Source organism: Hermetia illucens, chromosome 1, assembly GCF_905115235.1.
Source record: "Hermetia illucens chromosome 1, iHerIll2.2.curated.20191125, whole genome shotgun sequence".
NCBI classification, from domain to species: domain Eukaryota; kingdom Metazoa; phylum Arthropoda; class Insecta; order Diptera; family Stratiomyidae; genus Hermetia; species Hermetia illucens.
This window is the reverse complement of record NC_051849.1, coordinates 426,602-447,283: the sequence shown is the minus strand read 5'-3', so window position 1 is coordinate 447,283 and position 20,682 is coordinate 426,602. Positions and strand designations below refer to the sequence as shown.

The following is a 20,682-nucleotide window of genomic DNA, read 5'->3' as shown; positions in this document are numbered from 1 at the left end:
AATGCCTCCATTACTATGGGAGAATCATTGTTTGTATAAAATGAGAATATTTCTAAGCAAATAAGGAAGGATATTGTTCCGCTTTCAATTTATTTCTTTTAGTTATGTAGTTACAAAGTTAAAGATGGCAAATTGATTTATTGAAAAATGGGCTTGCAGGTCTTTTAATAGGATTAGGTGAAACAACGCCTCAACTCATCAATAAATGCGTATACGAGCATAAATAAAGGATCAAAGCTAAGCTCTATATATTACAAATAGACAACACTAGAATTAAGATTGAAGATTCGCTTTTGGAATAATAACAAACATTTGTCATGCGTGTCTTACAGTTTCGCCAGCTGCTTACGAACCCTTACCAGGATGGGTGGACAACTTGAACGGACCAACCGGTTTGATGATTGGAGCTGCTAAAGGGGTTATTCGGTCTATGCTTTGCGATGGTCAATACAAATCTGAAGTGATACCCGTCGATTATGCAATTAACGGGTTGATAGTTATTGCCTTCGAAACAGCTACAGCCAATCCAAAGTATAGAAAAAAATATCGTTTTTCCGTTGCTCATAGTTCAACCATTTGCCTTTTTGCATGCTTTTTATAATCCGCATCCTTTTACGTTAATTATCAACAGCAAGCGAAAGTATTTTTGAATGCAATTGTTCACTTTCAGGCCCGAACAAATTCCTGTTTACAATATAACATGCGCAGAAAAAAAGAAGCTACCCTGGGAAACGGTAATGAATTTGGGCAAAAAGCTTGGCTATGAATATCCTTTCGAAGCAGGGGTTTGGTACCCAGATGGGGGTATAACCACATCGAAACTCTATCATACAATCAACGTCATCCTCTTCCATTGGTTGCCAGCCTATTTAATTGATTTTCTGCTATTATGTGCGGGCCAGAAACGATTGTAAGTGAATGACCGTATTTTAATTCCTGAGTGATGGCTACCTTTTATTTTTTGCTCTTTTAGCATGGTGCGAGTTCAAACCCGAATTTCAACAGGTTTAGATGTTTTGCAATTTTTCACAACACGTGCTTGGGATTTCAAATCAGAAAACTATGAAAAGTTATATACGAATCTATCGGAAAAAGAGAAGAAAATGTAGGTTATCGGCTATGCCCGTACATTTTAGAACCTCTGCGTAAACCAGAGATACTTGGTAGTTATAAATTATGAATTTTGCCAAAAAAAATAAATTCTTGAGATGATAAATTTCTAATTCTGAGTACTAACATCTTTTGAATTGTTTCGTTTTTCTGAACGATAGATTCAACATGGATACTGATTCCATTGACGATGAGGAATACCTAAAAGTTGGTATCTTAGGAGGTCGTCAGTACATAATGAAAGAACCTCTTTCGACTCTCCCAAAAGCCCGCAAACAGCTGAAAGCGTAAGAAAATATTTGATCTTGAATTTTTGGTTTCAATTAAGAATATATTATATAACATTTTTCCTTCAGTTTGTACATCTTGGATAGGACCGTAAAAACTTTACTCCTTGGCTTTCTTCTTTACTTCATCTTCTCGCGAACTGGTCTTCTTGACGTAATGCTGGAATCTTTTGGATTAGCAAAGTGAAGTTTAGAGAAAAGGGCGAAGGCACTTACCTGATGGATATTTGGTTATATAGTAAAGACTTTGAGACTGTGAAAAACAAATGAACTTGCGCATAGAATAAGGGAGAAGAAAACATAGTTATAGGAATTAATTGTAATTACCATAGATACCTATGCACCCAACTTTTGCGGTACTTAAGATATTGTATGGTGTTTGTACAGTGTTGACATCACTTTTTGTATGGTTTGTTATTAAAAGTTGTTTATATAGATTGTATTTTTATTGTATTTTTCCCACTATTCTTCATTATAAGGATTATCCCTACGAAATTCAACCGTTCATTATAAGATGTAACCGTCTTGAAAAACAATATGGTGCAATCTGTGAATATATTTCTAGCGTATACTACCAACAATTATGGCTTTTGAACTGCAATTTGGAATAAATGATTAGAGGAGAAGGTCTAAATGTGGCCCCCCTTTTGTTTTTCGAGCATGAAAAGAAAAATGAAGATCGGCATGTCAAGTTTCATGTGCTATGCATTTCAATATTCTCCTGGTCATTGATTCGTAAGGAAAAAACATGATAAAATTCCATATATTTTTAACAAAATCGTATATTTCGACGTATCCAAAATTTTGGGTTTGATGTAAAGTGTGGGTAATATGGCACCCAGGGGGCCATATTGGAAGTATGAAAAATTCTTTAAAAAATATTCTCCAAAACTTAACAATTAAGTAAAAAATAAACAATAAATTACCTTCTTTTCTTAAAATTAAGTAAATCCATTAATAAAAAAATAATAATGAACATAATAAAAACGAAATCAAGATAAAATACATATAAAATAAAGTTATCGGCAAAAATCGCAAATATAATAATCTCCTTCGTTTCCCGCACAAACGCAATGAGCCCATAAATTGCATCCCTGGCATTGAATCCACTCCTCCCCTTGTTGGTCATTTGAATACCTTGCATCACAAAATAAGCATTCTGCATCTAAGCTCGTTGGTATTTTATCATTTGAAGGTCCTTCGTCGAAGCTGTCGGATTGTGTGTCTAAATGATTTTCATCTGAGACAGTGGTTTTCCCTCCACGGCTACGACTTTGGATATTGTCAGGATTCTGATTTCCATCTGAAGCACTTGATGTACCTGCCAGGTGTGTTCTATATGCAGAAGAAGTGAGTACTTTTGGTGTGGTACGTTTTCGCCCTCGATTCGAAGTTTTATTTTTAGGTTTTGGTATTGGTTGAATAATTTCTGGTGAAACTATGATGTTTAACTGATGATGCAACAACTCATCTCTTTGCGATGCAGTCAAATTTTCCTGTGTGTTGCTCCCTGGGCGGTTTTCGGAAGTGTTTTCATCGTTATAAACTTGAGCTTCTGCTAAAAAATCTGCGTCAGAAAAAATCTGCGGATTAAAGGGGTAGATTCCGGTGACGCGAAATCCATTTGCAGCGATTTCTCCTGTTGAGCTTCGTAGATAGGCTCGACCAAACAATTCGGCGATATCGTAGGGTTTAAGCAACCGATCGGAATGCAACAAGAAATTTCGGATTTCTTCACTATAATAGGTTTTTAGTGCCCCCATAAAGGTTTTATCCAGGGGCTGCAATTTATGCGTGGTGTGAGGTGGAAGAGTAACTATTGTTACATAGTTCTCATGAGCTAACTCCAGAAGTTCAATGTTACGAGTGTGGCTGTAATGCCCGTCAAGTATTAACAGTACAGGCGACTCCTTAGTTGGATTTGTTTTAGAAAGAAAATGACGAAACCAATCGGTGAATAAATTCGTTTGAATCCAGCCGGATGGGTGGACTTTGCCGATAGCACCATGCGGAGCTCCTTTCATAAGTATATCGGAATAATTTTTTCTGGGGAAAATCATCATGGGTGGTATAAAAAACCCGGAAACATTCATACAGCAAACCACGGTTATCAATGATCCTCGTTCCGCAGCAGTTAAAGCACCTATTTGTTTTTTGCCTTTTTTCCCAATTATTTGAGGAACTTTAGATTGAACGATTGTCAGCCCGGTCTCGTCAACGTTGAAAATGCGATCAGGAGGGTATCGAATTTTTTCCATTTCCGCCTTCAAAATCTCAAAAAAAGCCTTGAACACAGGCAAAAGATGTTCCTAATGGTTTCCTTAAAGAAAGTTGGTGTTTGTGTCTTCGTAGAAAAAGGTCTAACCACGAACGCCCTGCTATTTCCTTTGTAAAATTGTTGGGTATGTTATTTTTCAAAGCTAACCGATAGGCCATTCGCCGAACATCTATTCGTGTTAGACCATAGTATTTCGCTTCCATTAGAAGAATATACTCCACGAGTTTCTTTTCTATATTAGGTGGAAGTACAGTTTTCCTGCCTAGCGGTTTTTCAACAATTTTTTCAGACTCTCCTAGATCGTGCACCAACCTTCTTAATGTAGTCCTCGGTACGCCAAACATTTTTACGGCTTTTTTGTAACCCATCGTCTTACTCCTGACTGCATCTATAGCTTTTTTCATTTGTTCCGGGTTCCATGTTTTCCTCTTTTTGGCTACGGTTAACATAATGCTGTTCCGGGGCATCTATAGCAAACAATACAGCAATCTTTAATACTTTTGTGTTTCAAACATCGATTATGGCCCCCGGAGGCCATAATCGAAACCGAACGGGGGGCCATATTAGACTTATGCAATCACAGAAAAAAAAAGCAAAAAATAAAACAAAAAGTAAGCCGTGCTTCAGCATTACCTTGATATGTAATACTGCTGAACCTGTAAAAACTTTTTAGCACAAAACACCATTTAAACATGCCACATTTACAGGAATACCGACAACAAATATCTTCTTGGAAGAAAGTTAGAAGAACACAAAGAACAGAAACTAGAATTTGTCTCTACCATTTGTCATTTAAATGACATATGGATACATGAAAAAACAGCTGTTAAGATTGTGGTTGTTGCACAGTGGCATTTTTATCTGTGGCTGTTTTGTGTCGCGTAGAATCGTAGGGGGCCAAAATACCAGCAGGGGCCAAATTTAGACCTTCTCCTCTATAATTGTTACTGATTGATGATTATCCAGATTTATTTCGTAAACGCTTTGAAAGTGTCGCTTAATTTTCTTCTCTCTATGGGCTTCGGACAAACCAGTATAATGTACTTAGTGCCTTCTCACAATTTTTTCACGATCGGCGCAACCCCATATTGATCGCTGAAAAAATAATTTCGGGTGTGATCAACGCTTGTCACCCCACTAGTCCAACTCATCATCTTTGTTTTCATTACCGCAAGGTGCGGTTCATTGTTTTTTACAGTCTGCCAACACGCAAAACGATAGAGGGCGACAGGGTGGACGACACTGCGGTAAATTTTAGATTTGAGACGTTCGATCGTGGTTATGTCGATCAAAAAGATCACAGTTGTGGAACGCCACTTCATCCAGGTTGCGCTAATGCGTGAAGCAATTTCACAACGCAGTTCTCCATTGGATAATAGCATTGACCTGAGATATTTAAAACGCTCAGTTCTGGACAAGTCACTGCCATTGATAGTGATTGCGTTTGTTACATGGGGATCGGTCGTCAAAAATTCAGTTCTATTCAGATTCAATCTGAGACTGTGTTGCCTGAGGCGATGATTCCTCATTTATTTTTGGAAAATGGCTGGAGATCTTTTTTTTAATGGACACTGGAAAAACACCATCTGCATAAAGCAGTGTACAGAACGTTAAACGCTGGATTTTTCGGTTGACAATGACCATAACAAGAACAAAGAGGAGTGGTGAGAGGGCGCTTATTTGATGAACACAAACAGAGACACGAAGCGACTTTGATTCACCCGCCACACTTCAAATTTCACTTTTCGGATTGCGGTGGAGCAGTTGTACCCTGCGCACGCGTTCTTCTGGCGCTAAGTGTTGAGCATACCATATGAGTTGGTGTGCCATACGGTCAAGCGCTTTCTCTAGATCCAGAGATGCAATGTAAAGACGGCGATGTTTGTCACGGTCTTTCTCCATAAGTAACAGCGCAGCGTGTATTGCGTCAGTAGCTCCGTAGTTATTGACAAATCTGGCTTGATTCACGGTTATTTCAAGGATTTCGCGAATACGGATGTCAAGAATGCGTTCAAAAATCTTCATAGTATGGGAAAGTAACCGGATCGGCCGGTGATTTGAATATTCTGTTGGACTATCTTTCTTTTCCCATATTGGAATTGTGGTATTTTCTTACGAGATGGTGGATAGTCAGAATACTTTCAAACTTTTCAGAATTATGTCCTATATTATCTCCTATGCGATGTCAAATTTCGTACTTCTAGGATGAACTTAAGAGGGGTTTTCCAGTAAATTTCAAAAACACGGTAATATACTATTATTCACTTCGATCAGATATCGGAATGGGATGTATTTTGAGGCCTAGATTCCATACAATTGCATCATTATGATTTTTTTTCAGATTTTTCGGTTGGGTAGGTTCTGAGAACGAGAGCTGTTTAAATTTTTCGGGCACACACTTTGAGCCCTATCTCCCCTATGTTTCACCCAATATCAGAAATAAGATTAGTTTCGAAAAGTACTGACTATATTCGGTGATACAAAAAATGTACACCCTCCTTCGTTAATTCAATTCCATGTATGGGAAGCTCCCTTCAAACTCAACACAAAATGGAGCCACGCACTGCATATAAAGAGACACAGAGACTACATCTTCTCACCAAATTTCGTGACAGTCTGTTCGGCCGTTTCCAAGTAAATCGGGTGTGATAGACATACAGACAAACACACAGACAGACAATTTTTTAAAGGTTGGTAATGTATACGAAATATGCTAGTAAGTTTATTTGTGTGAATATCGGAATAGGATGCCCAGATTTCATATAAGTGCAGCACTCTTATTTTTTCCAGATTTTTGGTTTCCGTAAATGAGTCCTGTCTCACTTTAAGTATCCACATTTTGACACCTTACTTGCACACTTTACAATCCACGTCAAAACTATTATAATATCAGTTTCGAGACCTTTCATGTGATATCCCACATGACAGTTTCCGGCGAGTTTCCCATTCCCAAACTTTATCTCATCCATTTCGTTTCTCCCCCTCAAACCACCACCAAAATTAACCATCTACGATGATTGGAGGCTTTTTGTAATCTTTGCTCTAGGTTCAGCGCATTAATTACAAATAACGCAAACAAATTTTATTAATCTAATTCCTTAATTATAACCTTAGATTATTTTGTTTAAGGATTGAGGGATCCTAAGACCGTATCCACTTGATGTCGGACCCAAAGTATGGGCGGATTTACGTTGAATATAATTCGTAGCCGTCTGGGGTTCTGTGAATTATGTAAACGAGCATTCAACGTCTGCGAGCCGCTTCGCTGGTAGGAAACCATAAAGCCGTTTTAGCCTAATATCTTAGATTATTATTATTCTGGTAGAGGAAGTTACACTGCGTCCTAAAAGACCTACTGTGCTCAACCTTTCATTAAGTTTCTTACTAAGGTTTTTTAGGTTAAGTTGTGATGTCCACGATGTATACGGAAAAATGTTGTTTAAAAAAACCAAAAGACTTATCTTTCCAATTTTCTATATATATTTTTTAAGAATTGCGGGGTCCTAAGTCCGCATCCACTCAGCTCTGACCAAGCTTTGATCGAAAGTATGGGCGGATTTACGTTCAATATAATTCGTAGTCATGTTGTGTTCTGCGAATTATATAAAGGGTCAAAGGGTAGAAGTGAGGCAGCGTCTGAGGATTTGCCTCTGGCCTGGTAAGAAACCGTAAAGCCGTCATCTCCTAACATTTTTTTTTCTATATATGCTGATATTGGAATTTCCGTTTTGGTAAGAGATCAATAGTTATTAAATCATTGAAACTAATTGCGGCCAAAACTATGCAAACCCAAAATTCTATCGTAAACACGAACCGTTGTCTGGAATTGGGTACAACCGCTGTATGCGATACGAGCAGACGGTACGCGAAAAAGGCGAGAAAGAGATAACAGTTACATGTCGAATTACCCTTTCCCAATGAAATTGGAAATTTTTCAATGAGAGCACTCCACTACAAATTTTCAAGAAGCTTTGCAAATAATTTTGATTAGCATTTGCTGTGCGGAATCGAAGTAATTATCGGTAAACATTTCAAAAGCCGATCTCGACTACGCTTCCGCCGGTTCTATAGTAGGGGAGGGGCGGCCAGTAACGTATGTACATATCAACATGTAGGGACTATTTGAACACGACCGAGACTACTCATGTATGGATGAATGAATATAAAAATATATATTATGTAGATGCCGCACTGCATCCTCCTAGCAAATTTAAAAATATTCATTAGAAAATCTGAAGGATATACATGAATATGTATTTAAACACACAAAAGAAAGCCTAAATTGCTTACATAACCGGCGTGAATAGCGCATTGGTGTTAATTGATTTCCAAGCAATTCTGTACGAACGGGCTAGTGTGCACGTATAGAACTATTCTGCGAACTACGGATTCCATGTGGTCATATACGTAGAAAGCAAAAATATTTACTGGAAAAATGACAAAATCTCACCGCGGAAGTTTAGAATAAACATCTCACTCCGCGCACACTGGTAAAGTACTAAATCAACATTATTTGCATATATGGATGTACTAGGGCTAGGTACAAGGAGGGAAGTCACACGCAGACGTTAGATTTGAAAGGCGAATGAAGGAGACATTTCGCTGAACATCTGAATCGTCTGGCAAGTGGCTCTCAAGAAGTTAAGTCAAATTCTAAATTGTATACATACCAACTGGTATGTTTCCGGCAAAATAGCACATCTAGAATATAAAATGGAATACGGACCACAGAACAGAGTATAGCAAACACTGTGGTGCCCATGTACATAGCTATGATGTGGCCGTATATGCATGTATGTACTGTTCAGTGAAACTTTAACAAATTTACTCTTTAAAGTCGATCATTTTTACTCACCCAGCCTGAAAATGGTATCTGCGCTTTATGAAAGAAGGCCTGGAATAAAAAGAAGCCGTTAAGAAGGCCCAGGATAGACATAAGCTCTCAACAGTGGAATAAGATCGGCTCACAAGAGAGGAATACTCTAAATCCAAATTCAAGAGGGGAGAAATAGGGGATAGGTCAGGAGTGAAGGTAGGAGCCCGGAGGTCCCGGAGCAGAACTGTCGGCAGTCCAAAACGGCAGCGATGGAGACGTAAGAGTAGAAGTACGGTCCAGAGTGTTTATGGGGGTATATGAACCAAAGCACACGAACAGTTGTATAAACCTCCCAAAAAGAGCCTCAGAACCATAGTAGAAATACTCATTGGTTGTTTTTGGCTAAATTATCACCTGGGGAAGCAAAGGACATCGACCCAGCCTGTCTGCAGATTCTGTGCCGGGAGTAACGAAATTTCCATACAAGGTCTGGGACAATATCATATCCGGCATTTGTACAAAGTACACTGAGGTTCCCGAGAGAATATTTAATATCAAATGCCAAACTGCTTATACATAGAACATATAAAAATTCCTGTTTTTCCTGTTTGATCAGAATACCATTAAGGGGCACACCGCTGGCAATATTATGGGAACTACAACGAGATGCCAAATTTCTTTGATTGTCCGAAGCAGGGGCTCATAGTTCACGTTTTCCTTTAGGTATTACTGTTCAATGTTACTATTGTGGGCGATAGTAACATCGATAATACCACATACGTAGAGCGGACTCATAGAGTCAACTAACAGCACTTTAGGTTTCCCCAATGCATGCTGTAGGCAGAACTATCGAGTACTGCCCGTAGCTGACATTGGTAAACTGGACATGTTCCTGTGACTAGTCCATACTTATATGTAAGGTATTGGTGGATTCCTTTACATACAGCATCCCTGTCCGTATATTGCATCGGCGTTATAATTGAGCATCTAGAAATGAGATGGTTCAATTTTTTAACGCGGTGCCCTTTCATTATGAGCTTTTTATAAGCCCGCGAGGCGACTTTGTCATCCTGAATGGCACACATAAATCCCTCCCTCAGCAAAGAACTCCCCAGTACACAGCCATCAGTTCAGTGCAAATCGATCCACTCCTAGTACTTGAAAGATCCTACTCATAGACTTGAAAGATCTATCCTTCAAGTTAAGTGGAGTCAGTCCGCAATTTGCCTTACAAAGGGTCCCATGCAAGGGACACGCCTGCACCTTGCTGTAAAAATAAGCACAGAGTGAGTCGATTTGGCAGTGATGGTGTACCGCAATATCAACCACACCCTTAACTCCGATGTCACGGGACAAGTTCATCCGTTCTACTACAGATTTTAGGTGACGCTTTCGGAATTTAGATATAGTAGTCCATATTCGCCGCTGGACGTTTTCCGAGAGATACGGTGTGAGCACCAGCTTCACACGTCGCAGAAATTTGCAAAGCAGAGCATCGTTCAAATTACCAACTCGAGTTGGGTCTCCGTCATAGATTCGCTGTGAATGCAATATCCGGTATTCGGCTCGTGATAATCTTTGCGGATGTCTTGGATTCTACACTTGTCTAAACCAATTTCCATCCAAATAAACATGTATTCACAGCAGACGCCTTAAGTAATCATCAGTACCAGCATACAACTTGATGCAATTGCATCAAGCGTGTTAGCTCGCACTTAGCACATAGGCAACATTAGGGTATCTTTGATTTTCAAACCATGCGCTCTAGCATCATTTAGTAGCCATGGGAAGGGTTTAGTGCCATACAAAACCAAAGAGGACTCAACGAATTTCCCTGGAAGATGCCTCTCCGCATGCGGGTGGGCTCTGAGTATTGGTACCCCTAAGGGGTAAATGAGCTCACTGATTGGTATTGCTACATTCCCATGACCGTCATCAAAAACTTTAATAATTTGGGATCCATGCGATACAGACGTAAGACATCGATTATTCAGGTTTGCAGTACGCTGTCAAAAGCCTTGGCATCATCTATATAGCAATTAAAGATATTTCTTTAGCCGTCAGTTGTCTGTATTACAACAATTCGATAATGAGTTCCTCCACCCTTTGATCCACCTTGGACAGAATCTTGTCGGCCTCGAGGTGTGCATTGACGCTTCATATAATAATGATGGTTATGAACTTGCAGAGGGTTAGTAAGAAAGTAATCGGTCTTGTGTTTGCGGGCGGGGGGGGGGGGAGGGGGGGGGGGATAAGGTAATCTCGCAATCAGAAAAGGTGGAAATTCCTGCAGCTGATTAATACCCTGATTTATGCCATGTGCAATCGACCGTGTATACTAGTGTATTTTTCGTTCCAGAAATTCTGCACCTTTATGAAACCAGGACTCCTTCAGTGCGCCTGCTACTTACAGTCAAGCCTAAAATTAATAGGCAAGGAGCAGCTTTATTTACATGAACTAACGATATTTGATCAACATTTTGCGTACAGATACGTTGAAAGTTCATTTTACTTTATAGATTAAATCCAGTGGATTCGTTTTAAAAAGGAGAAACGGGAAAACATTGAAATTGCTTAGAGGATTCACGCTGTAATGTCGTTAAAACGTTCACCCATGAGAAGTCTCAAAAAAATGAAGAGCCTATCTATCATCATCTTATATTGGTTGAGTTCAAATCACTCCTTAAGATTGTGCGGAATCTTATTCGCTACATAAATGAAGTGAACTCCCAATGGCGGGAGAAGTTAAAGATTAGTTCACCAAGCGACTTGGATACCATGTTTACAAAGATAATCAAAGCTGGTAATAGCGAAATATAACACCTTATTGACTCAGGTATAGACACTAATAGCGTAACAGCTAATGCGCAAGGCCATTACATCGTGATGGATGATGCTTTGAAACACGAGTTTCTAGGAGAGCACTTTTAGTCGGTCCATGGACCAAGAATGGTCGTAGAGCCAACGCGACTTTCGGAAATCGTGCAACGAGGTGTCCATAATTGCTGTTTTGCAATGCTGCAAATTTATTTGCAAGATATGGGCTTCATCTACGATTCAGATGAAGATCCGGTGGGCTCCACGTCTCCTCGATGGTTTTAAGAGCTGACATTTGTAACATAACGATCTATCGGCTGTCTAACAGCATCCATGTGGAGGTATTGAGGTTATTCTGGACCCCAGAGTGTTGCAGGACCTCAGCATCATTACGCCCTTCTTCCCTGAGCCTGAGAAAGCACCTATTGAACGATGGCAGCTTGGAAACCCTCATCAGGGTCAGTCACTATTGGCACTGCTCGATATTGTAACTGAATGGATTGATGTCTTGATATTAGACCCATCCATCGGCTACAGTAGCCTTAGCTGCAAATGGAGACTCGGCCGTTGCTGGCTATATTCGATAAAAAAATTGACTGCTTCGTTTTCCATGTATGAGGAAAAGCAAAAGGTGAAAGCTCAACCCAACCTGAAAGACCTACGCGAAAATTTCAGCAGGATCCAAAGAATTAAGAAAGGGTATCTCTTATTAAACTCAAAAAATCTAACGCCACCCAACCCAAAGCGGATATCTTTCGAAACTAAGGTAAAAACTCGCTTGAGATCGCTGAGTTGGTTAAAGGGTGCATACCGGGGGAGATATTTGCTTCATCGTGGAAACGGCAGAAACTGGTACTGCCGCTAATTTCGACAAACTTACGGGAGAGTTATCATCAGATATATCGTGTAGATGCTTTGGAGAAAGTATTGCTGATGGTAATATACAATAGATTGCTTTTAGTTGTTTAGAACTGAGGAGGTCTTTTTGATCGGTAGTATGGATTACCTAAATCAACTATTAACCCAATCAAATTGGTTATTGGATTGCCATGAAAAAGATAATATCAGCAAATTTTGAATGATGATGGCTTTGAACTTAAGAAATGCATTGAATTCAACAAATTGGAAGCTCAGAATTTCCTTGCATTCATAGCTGGGTGGTGTGGGTAGTTCTGATGACAGTGGAATTACATCTTAAATTCAAAGAAAACATAGTGAGAAAGGAGACGAAAGAATGTTCGGAGCAGAGACTTGGAACGCTGGTACCTGTGGCTTTTGGGGGCCAGCAAGCGGGCTTTCGGTTGTCGATATTCGTCGACCGCAGTCGTGGTAGATAACTTGGCGGCGAAAAGAGACCATGAAACAAGTGGATTCCTTGAAGCGCGGCTTTACTATCATGAGAATGCCAACATTAGGCTTATAAAAAAAATAACTTCTTAGAAGAGCATCAGCATACAGAATATGAACAGCAGTCTTTACTTCCAAAGAATAATGATGAGGAAATTTACCCTTTAAAAGCAAGAATAAGAGAGAGAGAAAAGCAACGCCCCGTTTCAGTGGCGTTCAGAACAAAGTTATGTAATTTGATAGATAATTTGGGAATGCGGAGAGCGGTAGCGAAGCTTGTGGCTAAACTTCTTACTGGGTATCAAAGAAATCGTTGCGTTCAAGCCTGCCATACTGCCTCGACCTACCCGATCTACTAAGCAGATTCAGATCCCTTAGGCTTCTACCTGGTTCCCTAGGACGAAAAGCGGTTTGAAATGAAAATTCTTTGTCCATATCGATGACGGAAAAGCTGCAGAGTAACTTAAAATTGGCAACAGCCGATTTGACAGTTCTTGGTTGTTTTGAAGTTAGCATGGCAGTTCATCATGAATAGATCGCACGTCTGGACAACGTATGCAAATTGCTCAATTTTTTTTTTTAAAAACATTTTTCAATTTAAGAAATTTATTATTATGGGGGTGCTTATAATCGTCCATTAAAGCAAATAATTTGAGAAACTATGGATCGTTTTCACATTTTAGGTAAAAGCATTGATTCATGTTTTCAAAAATGATGATGATTAGATGATTAGAACGTTACAATCAACGGTGAACGCTACATAGACATGCCTAGTAAGTTTTTCGTGTCCCAATTCTTCTTCTTCAGCCTTTGTCCCGGTTACAATCGGGGTCAGCTCGTCGTGATTGGCTTCGCCATTTGGCTCTATCGAATGCCTGATCTGGGCACAATCTTGAAGCTTTTAAATCCCCATCCAGCATATCAAGCCACCGTCAGGTTGCTATTATACTGAGTGATAATTTGATTGATTACTTTCTCTCATGTGGGGCGTTAACCTCCATATTTAGACGAATATACAATAAGAGATCATCCGGTATGGATGACATTCCCAGCGTTTTGAATAGATTGCAGCAAGGGACAGTGACTGCGTCTACACTTTTTTCAGTGTTTGCCGGTGCATTACTGAACTTGTTTGAGTATAACAAATCTCTTAAAAGGTCGTTGGTTGCTTTCGCTGACGATCTGATAGACTACACGGCACATAAGAAGGCAACTGAGGTGTAAGTTGCACTTTGACATTACGACATTATGTTCTCCACGAATAGCTGGTGGATGAAAAATTACCGCGAACGAGGATGGTTCTGAGCACATGGGGTGTGTCTTGGCAAAGGGCTTCCACATAATGAGCACATTAAAGTCGCGCTAGAAATTCATTCTTTTCTCTTCGAAGACTCTTCTATACTCCACGTCTTAGTCGGAAGGCTAGGATCCCTTGATGTTTTACTTGGTTTAACTTAAGTGATATCTAGAAGGAGGAAATAAGAATCTTTGAAACGAAATGTCTGCGCTCTTGTACGGGGCTCAACAGGACTGCCTCGTCAAATTATCAACGTTAGGTAACAAACGAGGTGATGTATGCAGTTGCTGCTGAGCCGAGAATCGTCACAGTCACATATGTTAGTACGATCCACTTCTTCAGTAGCTTTGTACTACAGAAGGGGGTATGTCGCTCCGTTACGTTAAAAACAAAAAATTCTAGTTTGAAGTCAGCTACTCCTTGTCTATTAATTCTTTGAGTTGATTATGGCTCGTTGAATCTAAATTCATACTCGGTTTAGTGGGGTCACGCAAGCTCAGCATGCCGGGCGGGTAACCCCCAAAGTCCACCCCAATATTGTTTTGCCTCCGTCTGGACTGTCTCTGAAAAAATTCGCCGTACCGTCGCAACCAACTGCATACGACAGAAAGTTTCTGCTTTCGTATGTCCAGAATTTGAACTATGGGTGTCTCACGGGGTGGCTTATTTTTGGTAAACCCGCCAGTGCTGATTTGAGTCAGCCTAGCGAACTCCTGCCTTAGTGCTCCGCGCCGACGTTCCAGACGAATTTTCCATGGTGGATTAGATGGTTTTTTCCTGAGGGATGCCAGCCGGGCTAGAATATGGGGAGGAGAGGTGTTCACGGAGTTGGACTTGGGATTTCCGCCCATCAAGAAAGCTAAGAATTAGCTTGCAGAGGTGCGGATGGAACTGGAGGACTTCAGAAAGCTTGTATGCGAGTCCGTATTGCCATACAGAGTCGAAAGCCTTCTTTATGTCGAGGAGACAGGCTATGGTCGGAGCGTTCCGGTTGAGGCCGAGGAGGACGTCCGATTTGAGCACGAGTAGTGCATGCTCGACTGAGTGTTTGGGGCGGTTGGCGAATTGGAATTGTGAGATTGAATGATTGGAGTCACAGTGCTCGTCAATAATGACTTTGATGATCCGCTCGAAAATCTTAGCGGAGGATGAGAGGATTGAGATAGGCCTGTAGCTATCGGGATTTAGTGGGTTTTGGTTTTTTTTGGGGATAGGAACAATTCGAGCACTCTTCCAATCTGTTGGGAAGTGGGCGTTGATAAGGCAGTGGTTGATGATGGAGGACATAATGGGGGCAATGCTTGGGGCGCATTTCTTAAGGACGATGGAGGGGATTTTGTCAAGCCCAACCGATTTCTTGTTTTTGGAGGCGGCCATGGGCGCCCTGACAGAGTCTGGACTGACAAAGTGGATGGGGAGGATATTCTCTCGCTGACTTGGGTCGACGAGGGCATGGGTGAAAAGGTTTTGTGTGGGTTGGGGAATGAGGTAGGAAGGGTGGGTTAGGAGTTGAGAGATCTTTCCGTTTACCTCGTTATCGAAACTTGGTTCACGGAAGTGGAGGGGGCAGTGGTGGGCTTGCAGGAAGCGGTCGGCGAGCACTTTCACTTTTTCTGTGGGTGGGATGTTTTGGGGAAGGATCGCGTTTTGTTGGACTGATTTGCCCAAACGCGGACAGGTCTTTCTGTATGTGCCAGGGTTTAGCTCAGTGTTGGAGAGGCGGTTGTGGAGATATTGGGTGTATAGGGTGAGGATTCGTTCGCGAATGGACTTGTCCAGTTCGCGGATTTCGGTGAGGAGGTGAGAGGATTGCGGAGAGTATTTTTTCCTAAATAATCTCCGCCTGAGGGTCTTTTTATATTGTATGTCGGATAGGATATCGTCGGGAAGGGTGATTACGTTGCGGTAATTTAAGGGACTGGAGGGGATCAATTCGTCGCATACTTGCCGAACTGCTTCGGTGTATTGACGAATTGTGAGGTCGATGGATTCGTTAGAAACTGTACGGTTGGATGGGAGTAGGAGATGTTGAAGTTTGGTTTTGAGGGCAAGGTTGATATGTTTCCAGTTTGCACGCTGGAAGTCAGGAACTGAGGGTGGGGTGGACCGAACGACTCTGTCCGGGAGTCTTATGTTGAGGATAACGGCATCGTGATCACTGATGCCGGGGACCGTTTCGAGGAAGGGGAAGGTATTCGGGTTGGGGATGACAGTCAAGTTACTGCTGATCAGGAAGTGGTCTAGGTAGGAATGGTAGTGTGGTTTGTTGAAGGTCGGGAGTGCCGGACTGAAATGGGCTAGGTTGATGATGGGATTTGAGGTTGTGAGGAACAGGTGGAGCTGATCCCCGTTGTGGTTCGACCGTGCATCGAACCAGGACGGATGCCTGGCGTTGAGGTCACCACCTATGATCAGGGAAAATTGTTTACCGGGAGAGCGGTGTAGGGACGCGCAGAAGGATTTGATCCGGAGAAAGTCTTGTGTGTCGAGGGATTGGTTGGGACAGTATACAGAGGCAACGAAGACCGAGGTTGATTGGGATTCGAAGGACATCAGTGAGATTTCCATGGATTTGAAGGTGTTCAGAGGTGGGTGGATTTGGGTGACTAGGAATTTATCGGAGATAAGGACGGCCGTTCCACCACAGGTGTCGCGGCCTTGAGGATTGGACTGAGGTCGGTCCGTCCGGAAGAGGTTGAAGTTGGGAAAGGAAGGATTGTATCTATAGTTCAACCTAGTTTCACATAGGAGAACTATATCGGGTTTGTGCTCGCCAAGGAACAGCTCGAACTCATGTCTGCGGGCACGGCCGATGATTGAGTTGATGTTCAACTCAATTATCTTAACGTCCATTAATGGATGCCAAGATACCGACCATTGAGTTGAACATCTGCAAGAATTCTTGCGATTTCCTGGCGAACTCAAGGAAGTCTGGATTGGAGATGGTGGTGGGTTGAACTACGTTGTTGGGAGTCCGGGGAGAGGTTCCGCTTCGTGCGGCGTCGGCGAAGGACACGGACGGACGGGTGAACGCTGGGTTCGTGATAGGACGACCAGCGGTGCGGGAAGTAGTTGAGGGGAGAGGGCGGGAGGGAGGGGCACGTTTTTATGCGTTCCTCCTTGCCACCACCTGGATGAACCGTGGGCACTTCCGGTAGTTGGCGGGGTGATCATTGCCCCCGCAGTTGACACATTTCGGTGCCTCCTCAACTGTTTTGGCGCATTCGCCAGGGCCGTGTAGTTGGTCACACTTGACGCACCTATAGGTGAGGTGGCAGTTGGTTGCCGCGTGTCCGATGCGCTGGCAGTTCTTGCACTGCAGCACTTGCTTGTTGTGGATTTGTTCGAAGCGAACAACCATGTGCTGTACGGCTTTCACCTCGCGCAGCTGCTCCTCGTTGAAGGTTGCATCAAAGGTGACCAACCACAAGTCGAAGTTCACGTTGTTAGTGAAAGGAAGAGAAGAACAATAAAGGAAACTACTATGTAATGCGGGTATGTTGAAGTATTTTCTAAAGGAAATTAAGCGGACGCGCATACATACATACAAGCAAAAATAATGTTAATTGAACTTCGGCCCGAAACTGGAATAGTTACGTTGATCATCAGATGAGGCTGTGTGTGACTTCTTTAATACTTATAGTTTAAAATTTGTGGTTTTGGGGTATATATATTTTCTGACTCGATTGAAACTAAAAACTAAGTGGTTCGGTCCGTTATCAAGTGGATGTGGACTCAGGATTCCCTGCATCCTCAACAAAAATTCACTTCGGCTTAGTTTAGGTTTGAACATACGACGGACTTCACTTCAATATAATTCGTACTTATGTCTTGTTTACGATTATATATAAATGGAGCAATTACCACCTGTTGCCAGACCAACTGAAAGTCCAAACCATCATCCATGGACTAAGCAGCAAAAAAGCCCCAGGATGGGATATGATTACAAACGAGTGCATCAAGAAAGCACCGAATAACATCACCGAATCAATCACCGCAGTAATAAATGCAGTACTCCGTGACAGAACATATCCAAAAGCATGGAAAAAGGATAACATTATCCTTCTGCCGAAACCGGGAAAGAACCCACCCTTCACACTGAACTGGAGACCCATCAGCCTTACTTCCAACAATTGGAAAAATTGCAGAAAGGATAATACGGAGCAGACTGCAGGATCAACTCAACGAGCTCAACATCATCCCAGAGGAACAATACGGATTCCAACGAGAGCATTCATACGAGCTACAACTGGCCAGAGTAGTCCAGCACATTCGCAGTTAATTAAACAAGCGGAAATCGACCGGACTAATAATGTTCGACATATCGAAAGCTTTCGATAAAGTCTGGCACGCAGGGCTCGTAGCCAAATTGAAGAAATTTAAAATATCTGATTCACTGATAAGACTAATCCAATCCTTTATTACAGATCGAAGTTTTAGGGTGGCACTGGAGCAGCACCAATCAACAAAAAGAAGAAAGAGGCAGGAGTACCCCAAGGATCGCCGCTTTCACCGCTGTTATACACAGTATTCACGGCGGACATTCCAAGACAATTCAACCGCTTCACAGAAATCTCCTAATTCGCGGACGACACATGCCTCTTCCACACTTCGAAACAGGCACGCCTCATCACAAGCAATCTTCAGAAGGCAACCAACACAACGTTGGAATACTTCAAAAAGTGGAAGATAAAAATAAACCCGGAGAAGAACCAGGCAATCTTTATCACAAGAAAGAGAAAACAGAAACCGGGGAAAAGCATGCACAGGTACGTTGAATTCCCTTCACCCTTTAATTAGAACTAAGAAACTAAATATTAAGAACTTTTAATTTATAAGCAATTAATTCGCCCATCCCTGCTATACGGGAGCAGTATTTTTTACCAAACGTGTAAGACATATAAAAACCAATTACAAATATGTCAGAATATAGCTGTAAGAAAAATTTTTTAATGTCCCGCATTACATAAGAAATTTAGATATACATAGCGATTTAAGATTAGAACCTATAAATAAGTTTATTAAAGATAAAGCCCTGAAATTGTTCAAAAAAATTGATTCCCACAATAATAAAACCTTAAATATTTTAAAAATAGAAAATCAAAAAAATGAAACCTATCCTAGCTTAAGGGCACTAGTATTGTAAGAATATATAGAATTATAAGGTAATTAGTATTATAGGATAATGTATGTAATATTGTAAGTTAAGATGATAGTATAAGATAAGATAAAATTATTATTATTATAAGTGTTGTAGGTAATTTATAAGTAGTATAAGACAATAAGTATTATAACGTTTGAATAGAAAAAAAAAACAGAAGAACGATAACAACCCGAGTAAAAGATGGACAACAATGTCCACAGAGAAAAGGGGAGCAAAGGTGTCGAACACCAGCTCCAGATACATCACAGTTCCAAGACCTGTTGCCACTTTCGTTCCCACTGCTCCCTGGGCAGAGGTGAGGCAGCGTCTGATGAGTTGGCTCTGCCCTAGACGAAACCATCAGTCAACCTTATGTTTTTTGTATAAAACTAAATTTATGAAACTATTATTAAAATAAACTTCAACGATAATATCTTATTGATAAAGATTTGAAAACGATATATGAACAAAACCGTTTATAAAACTGCAGTTTTCTAGCTTACTTAACTTAGAAATATTAAGGGTCATTACGGAGCTAATGTATGTATCTAGGCCCATGTGTATTTTGACTACCATACCGATTCCATGAGCACATACCGTGTATATCTATTCATATTTACGTTTAATGCTCGAGTGGACATTTTTCGGGGTTTTTCTTGAAATTTGTACTGTTTGATTTAGTGATTTTACAACGATTTATCGGATACATCATCGCAACCAGTTAAGTTTGTAAACTTCCCAGATAACCATTTATTTTAAATTTACCTTTTGACGTCACCGTGTTTACGGTATCGATAAGAGCCATTGACGGTTAACAAGCTAATTCCACATGGAGGAAACTCGAATTGACAATTTTACGTTAGATACTTCTGAAGTGCACAAATATGATGACGCGACTATAGGTGGTAATGCAATATGCATACATAATTGACACCTACACAAAAGCATCTGTATATACGTAATGTTTACTCTGTTTTTCATTTCTATTAAACGGCAGCAGTAAGGATTTATCTATTCCGGATTTACTGGTTTTTAAAAAATCCATTAACAGTTTTACCATGCCTATAATGGTAAGTTCTTCAATGATAAAAGATTTGTTCAGAGACAAAAAGGGAAAAACTTTCAGGATGAGTAAAATAATGTAAAAAAAACTGATTCTCATATTAAGAACTGGCCAAAAATATAGTGAATATGTATTTAAGTCCTTTAAGTAGGAAATGTGGAAAATGTTGTGACAACAGGAAACCATTTTCAGGTTCGCTTCGCCACTGACCATCTGAGGATATGCAACCGATGGTTCCGGTATTCATGAGCGGCGATACTCGCACGATTTATACGAGAGCTAAAGACTTTTTGTGCGTTCAGGAGCCAGCTCTTCGGGGGCATTTTCCCATAATTCCTTATCCACCGACCACCGGTGCTCAGAGCTGGCGGCGAGGAAGATGGGGCGGCAACCCTATTGGCCAAACCAAAACCAAGTGGTCGAGGAGAACCTCCATAGTGGTGGCACCGGGATACGCTGTCATCACTTTGGTTTGCTGGCCGTGAATCAGTAGGCGAATGCTCCAAAGACCTAATTAGGGCGAT

The 20,682-nt window shown here is 41.1% G+C and overlaps 1 protein-coding gene across 1 annotated transcript in view; it reads left to right on the top strand.

The window, feature by feature from the left end:
* Window positions 1-1,834, top strand: part of LOC119646233 (putative fatty acyl-CoA reductase CG5065) — a 62,785-nt gene extending 60,951 nt beyond the window's left edge. The window contains exons 5-9 of the mRNA XM_038046622.1: window positions 333-531; window positions 671-910; window positions 974-1,105; window positions 1,272-1,397; window positions 1,467-1,834. Of these exons, the coding sequence (XP_037902550.1) occupies window positions 333-531; window positions 671-910; window positions 974-1,105; window positions 1,272-1,397; window positions 1,467-1,584 (815 nt within the window). The 3' untranslated portion in view covers window positions 1,585-1,834. The remainder of the gene's footprint in view (window positions 1-332; window positions 532-670; window positions 911-973; window positions 1,106-1,271; window positions 1,398-1,466) is intronic.
* The last annotated feature ends 18,848 nt before the right edge of the window (window positions 1,835-20,682 follow it).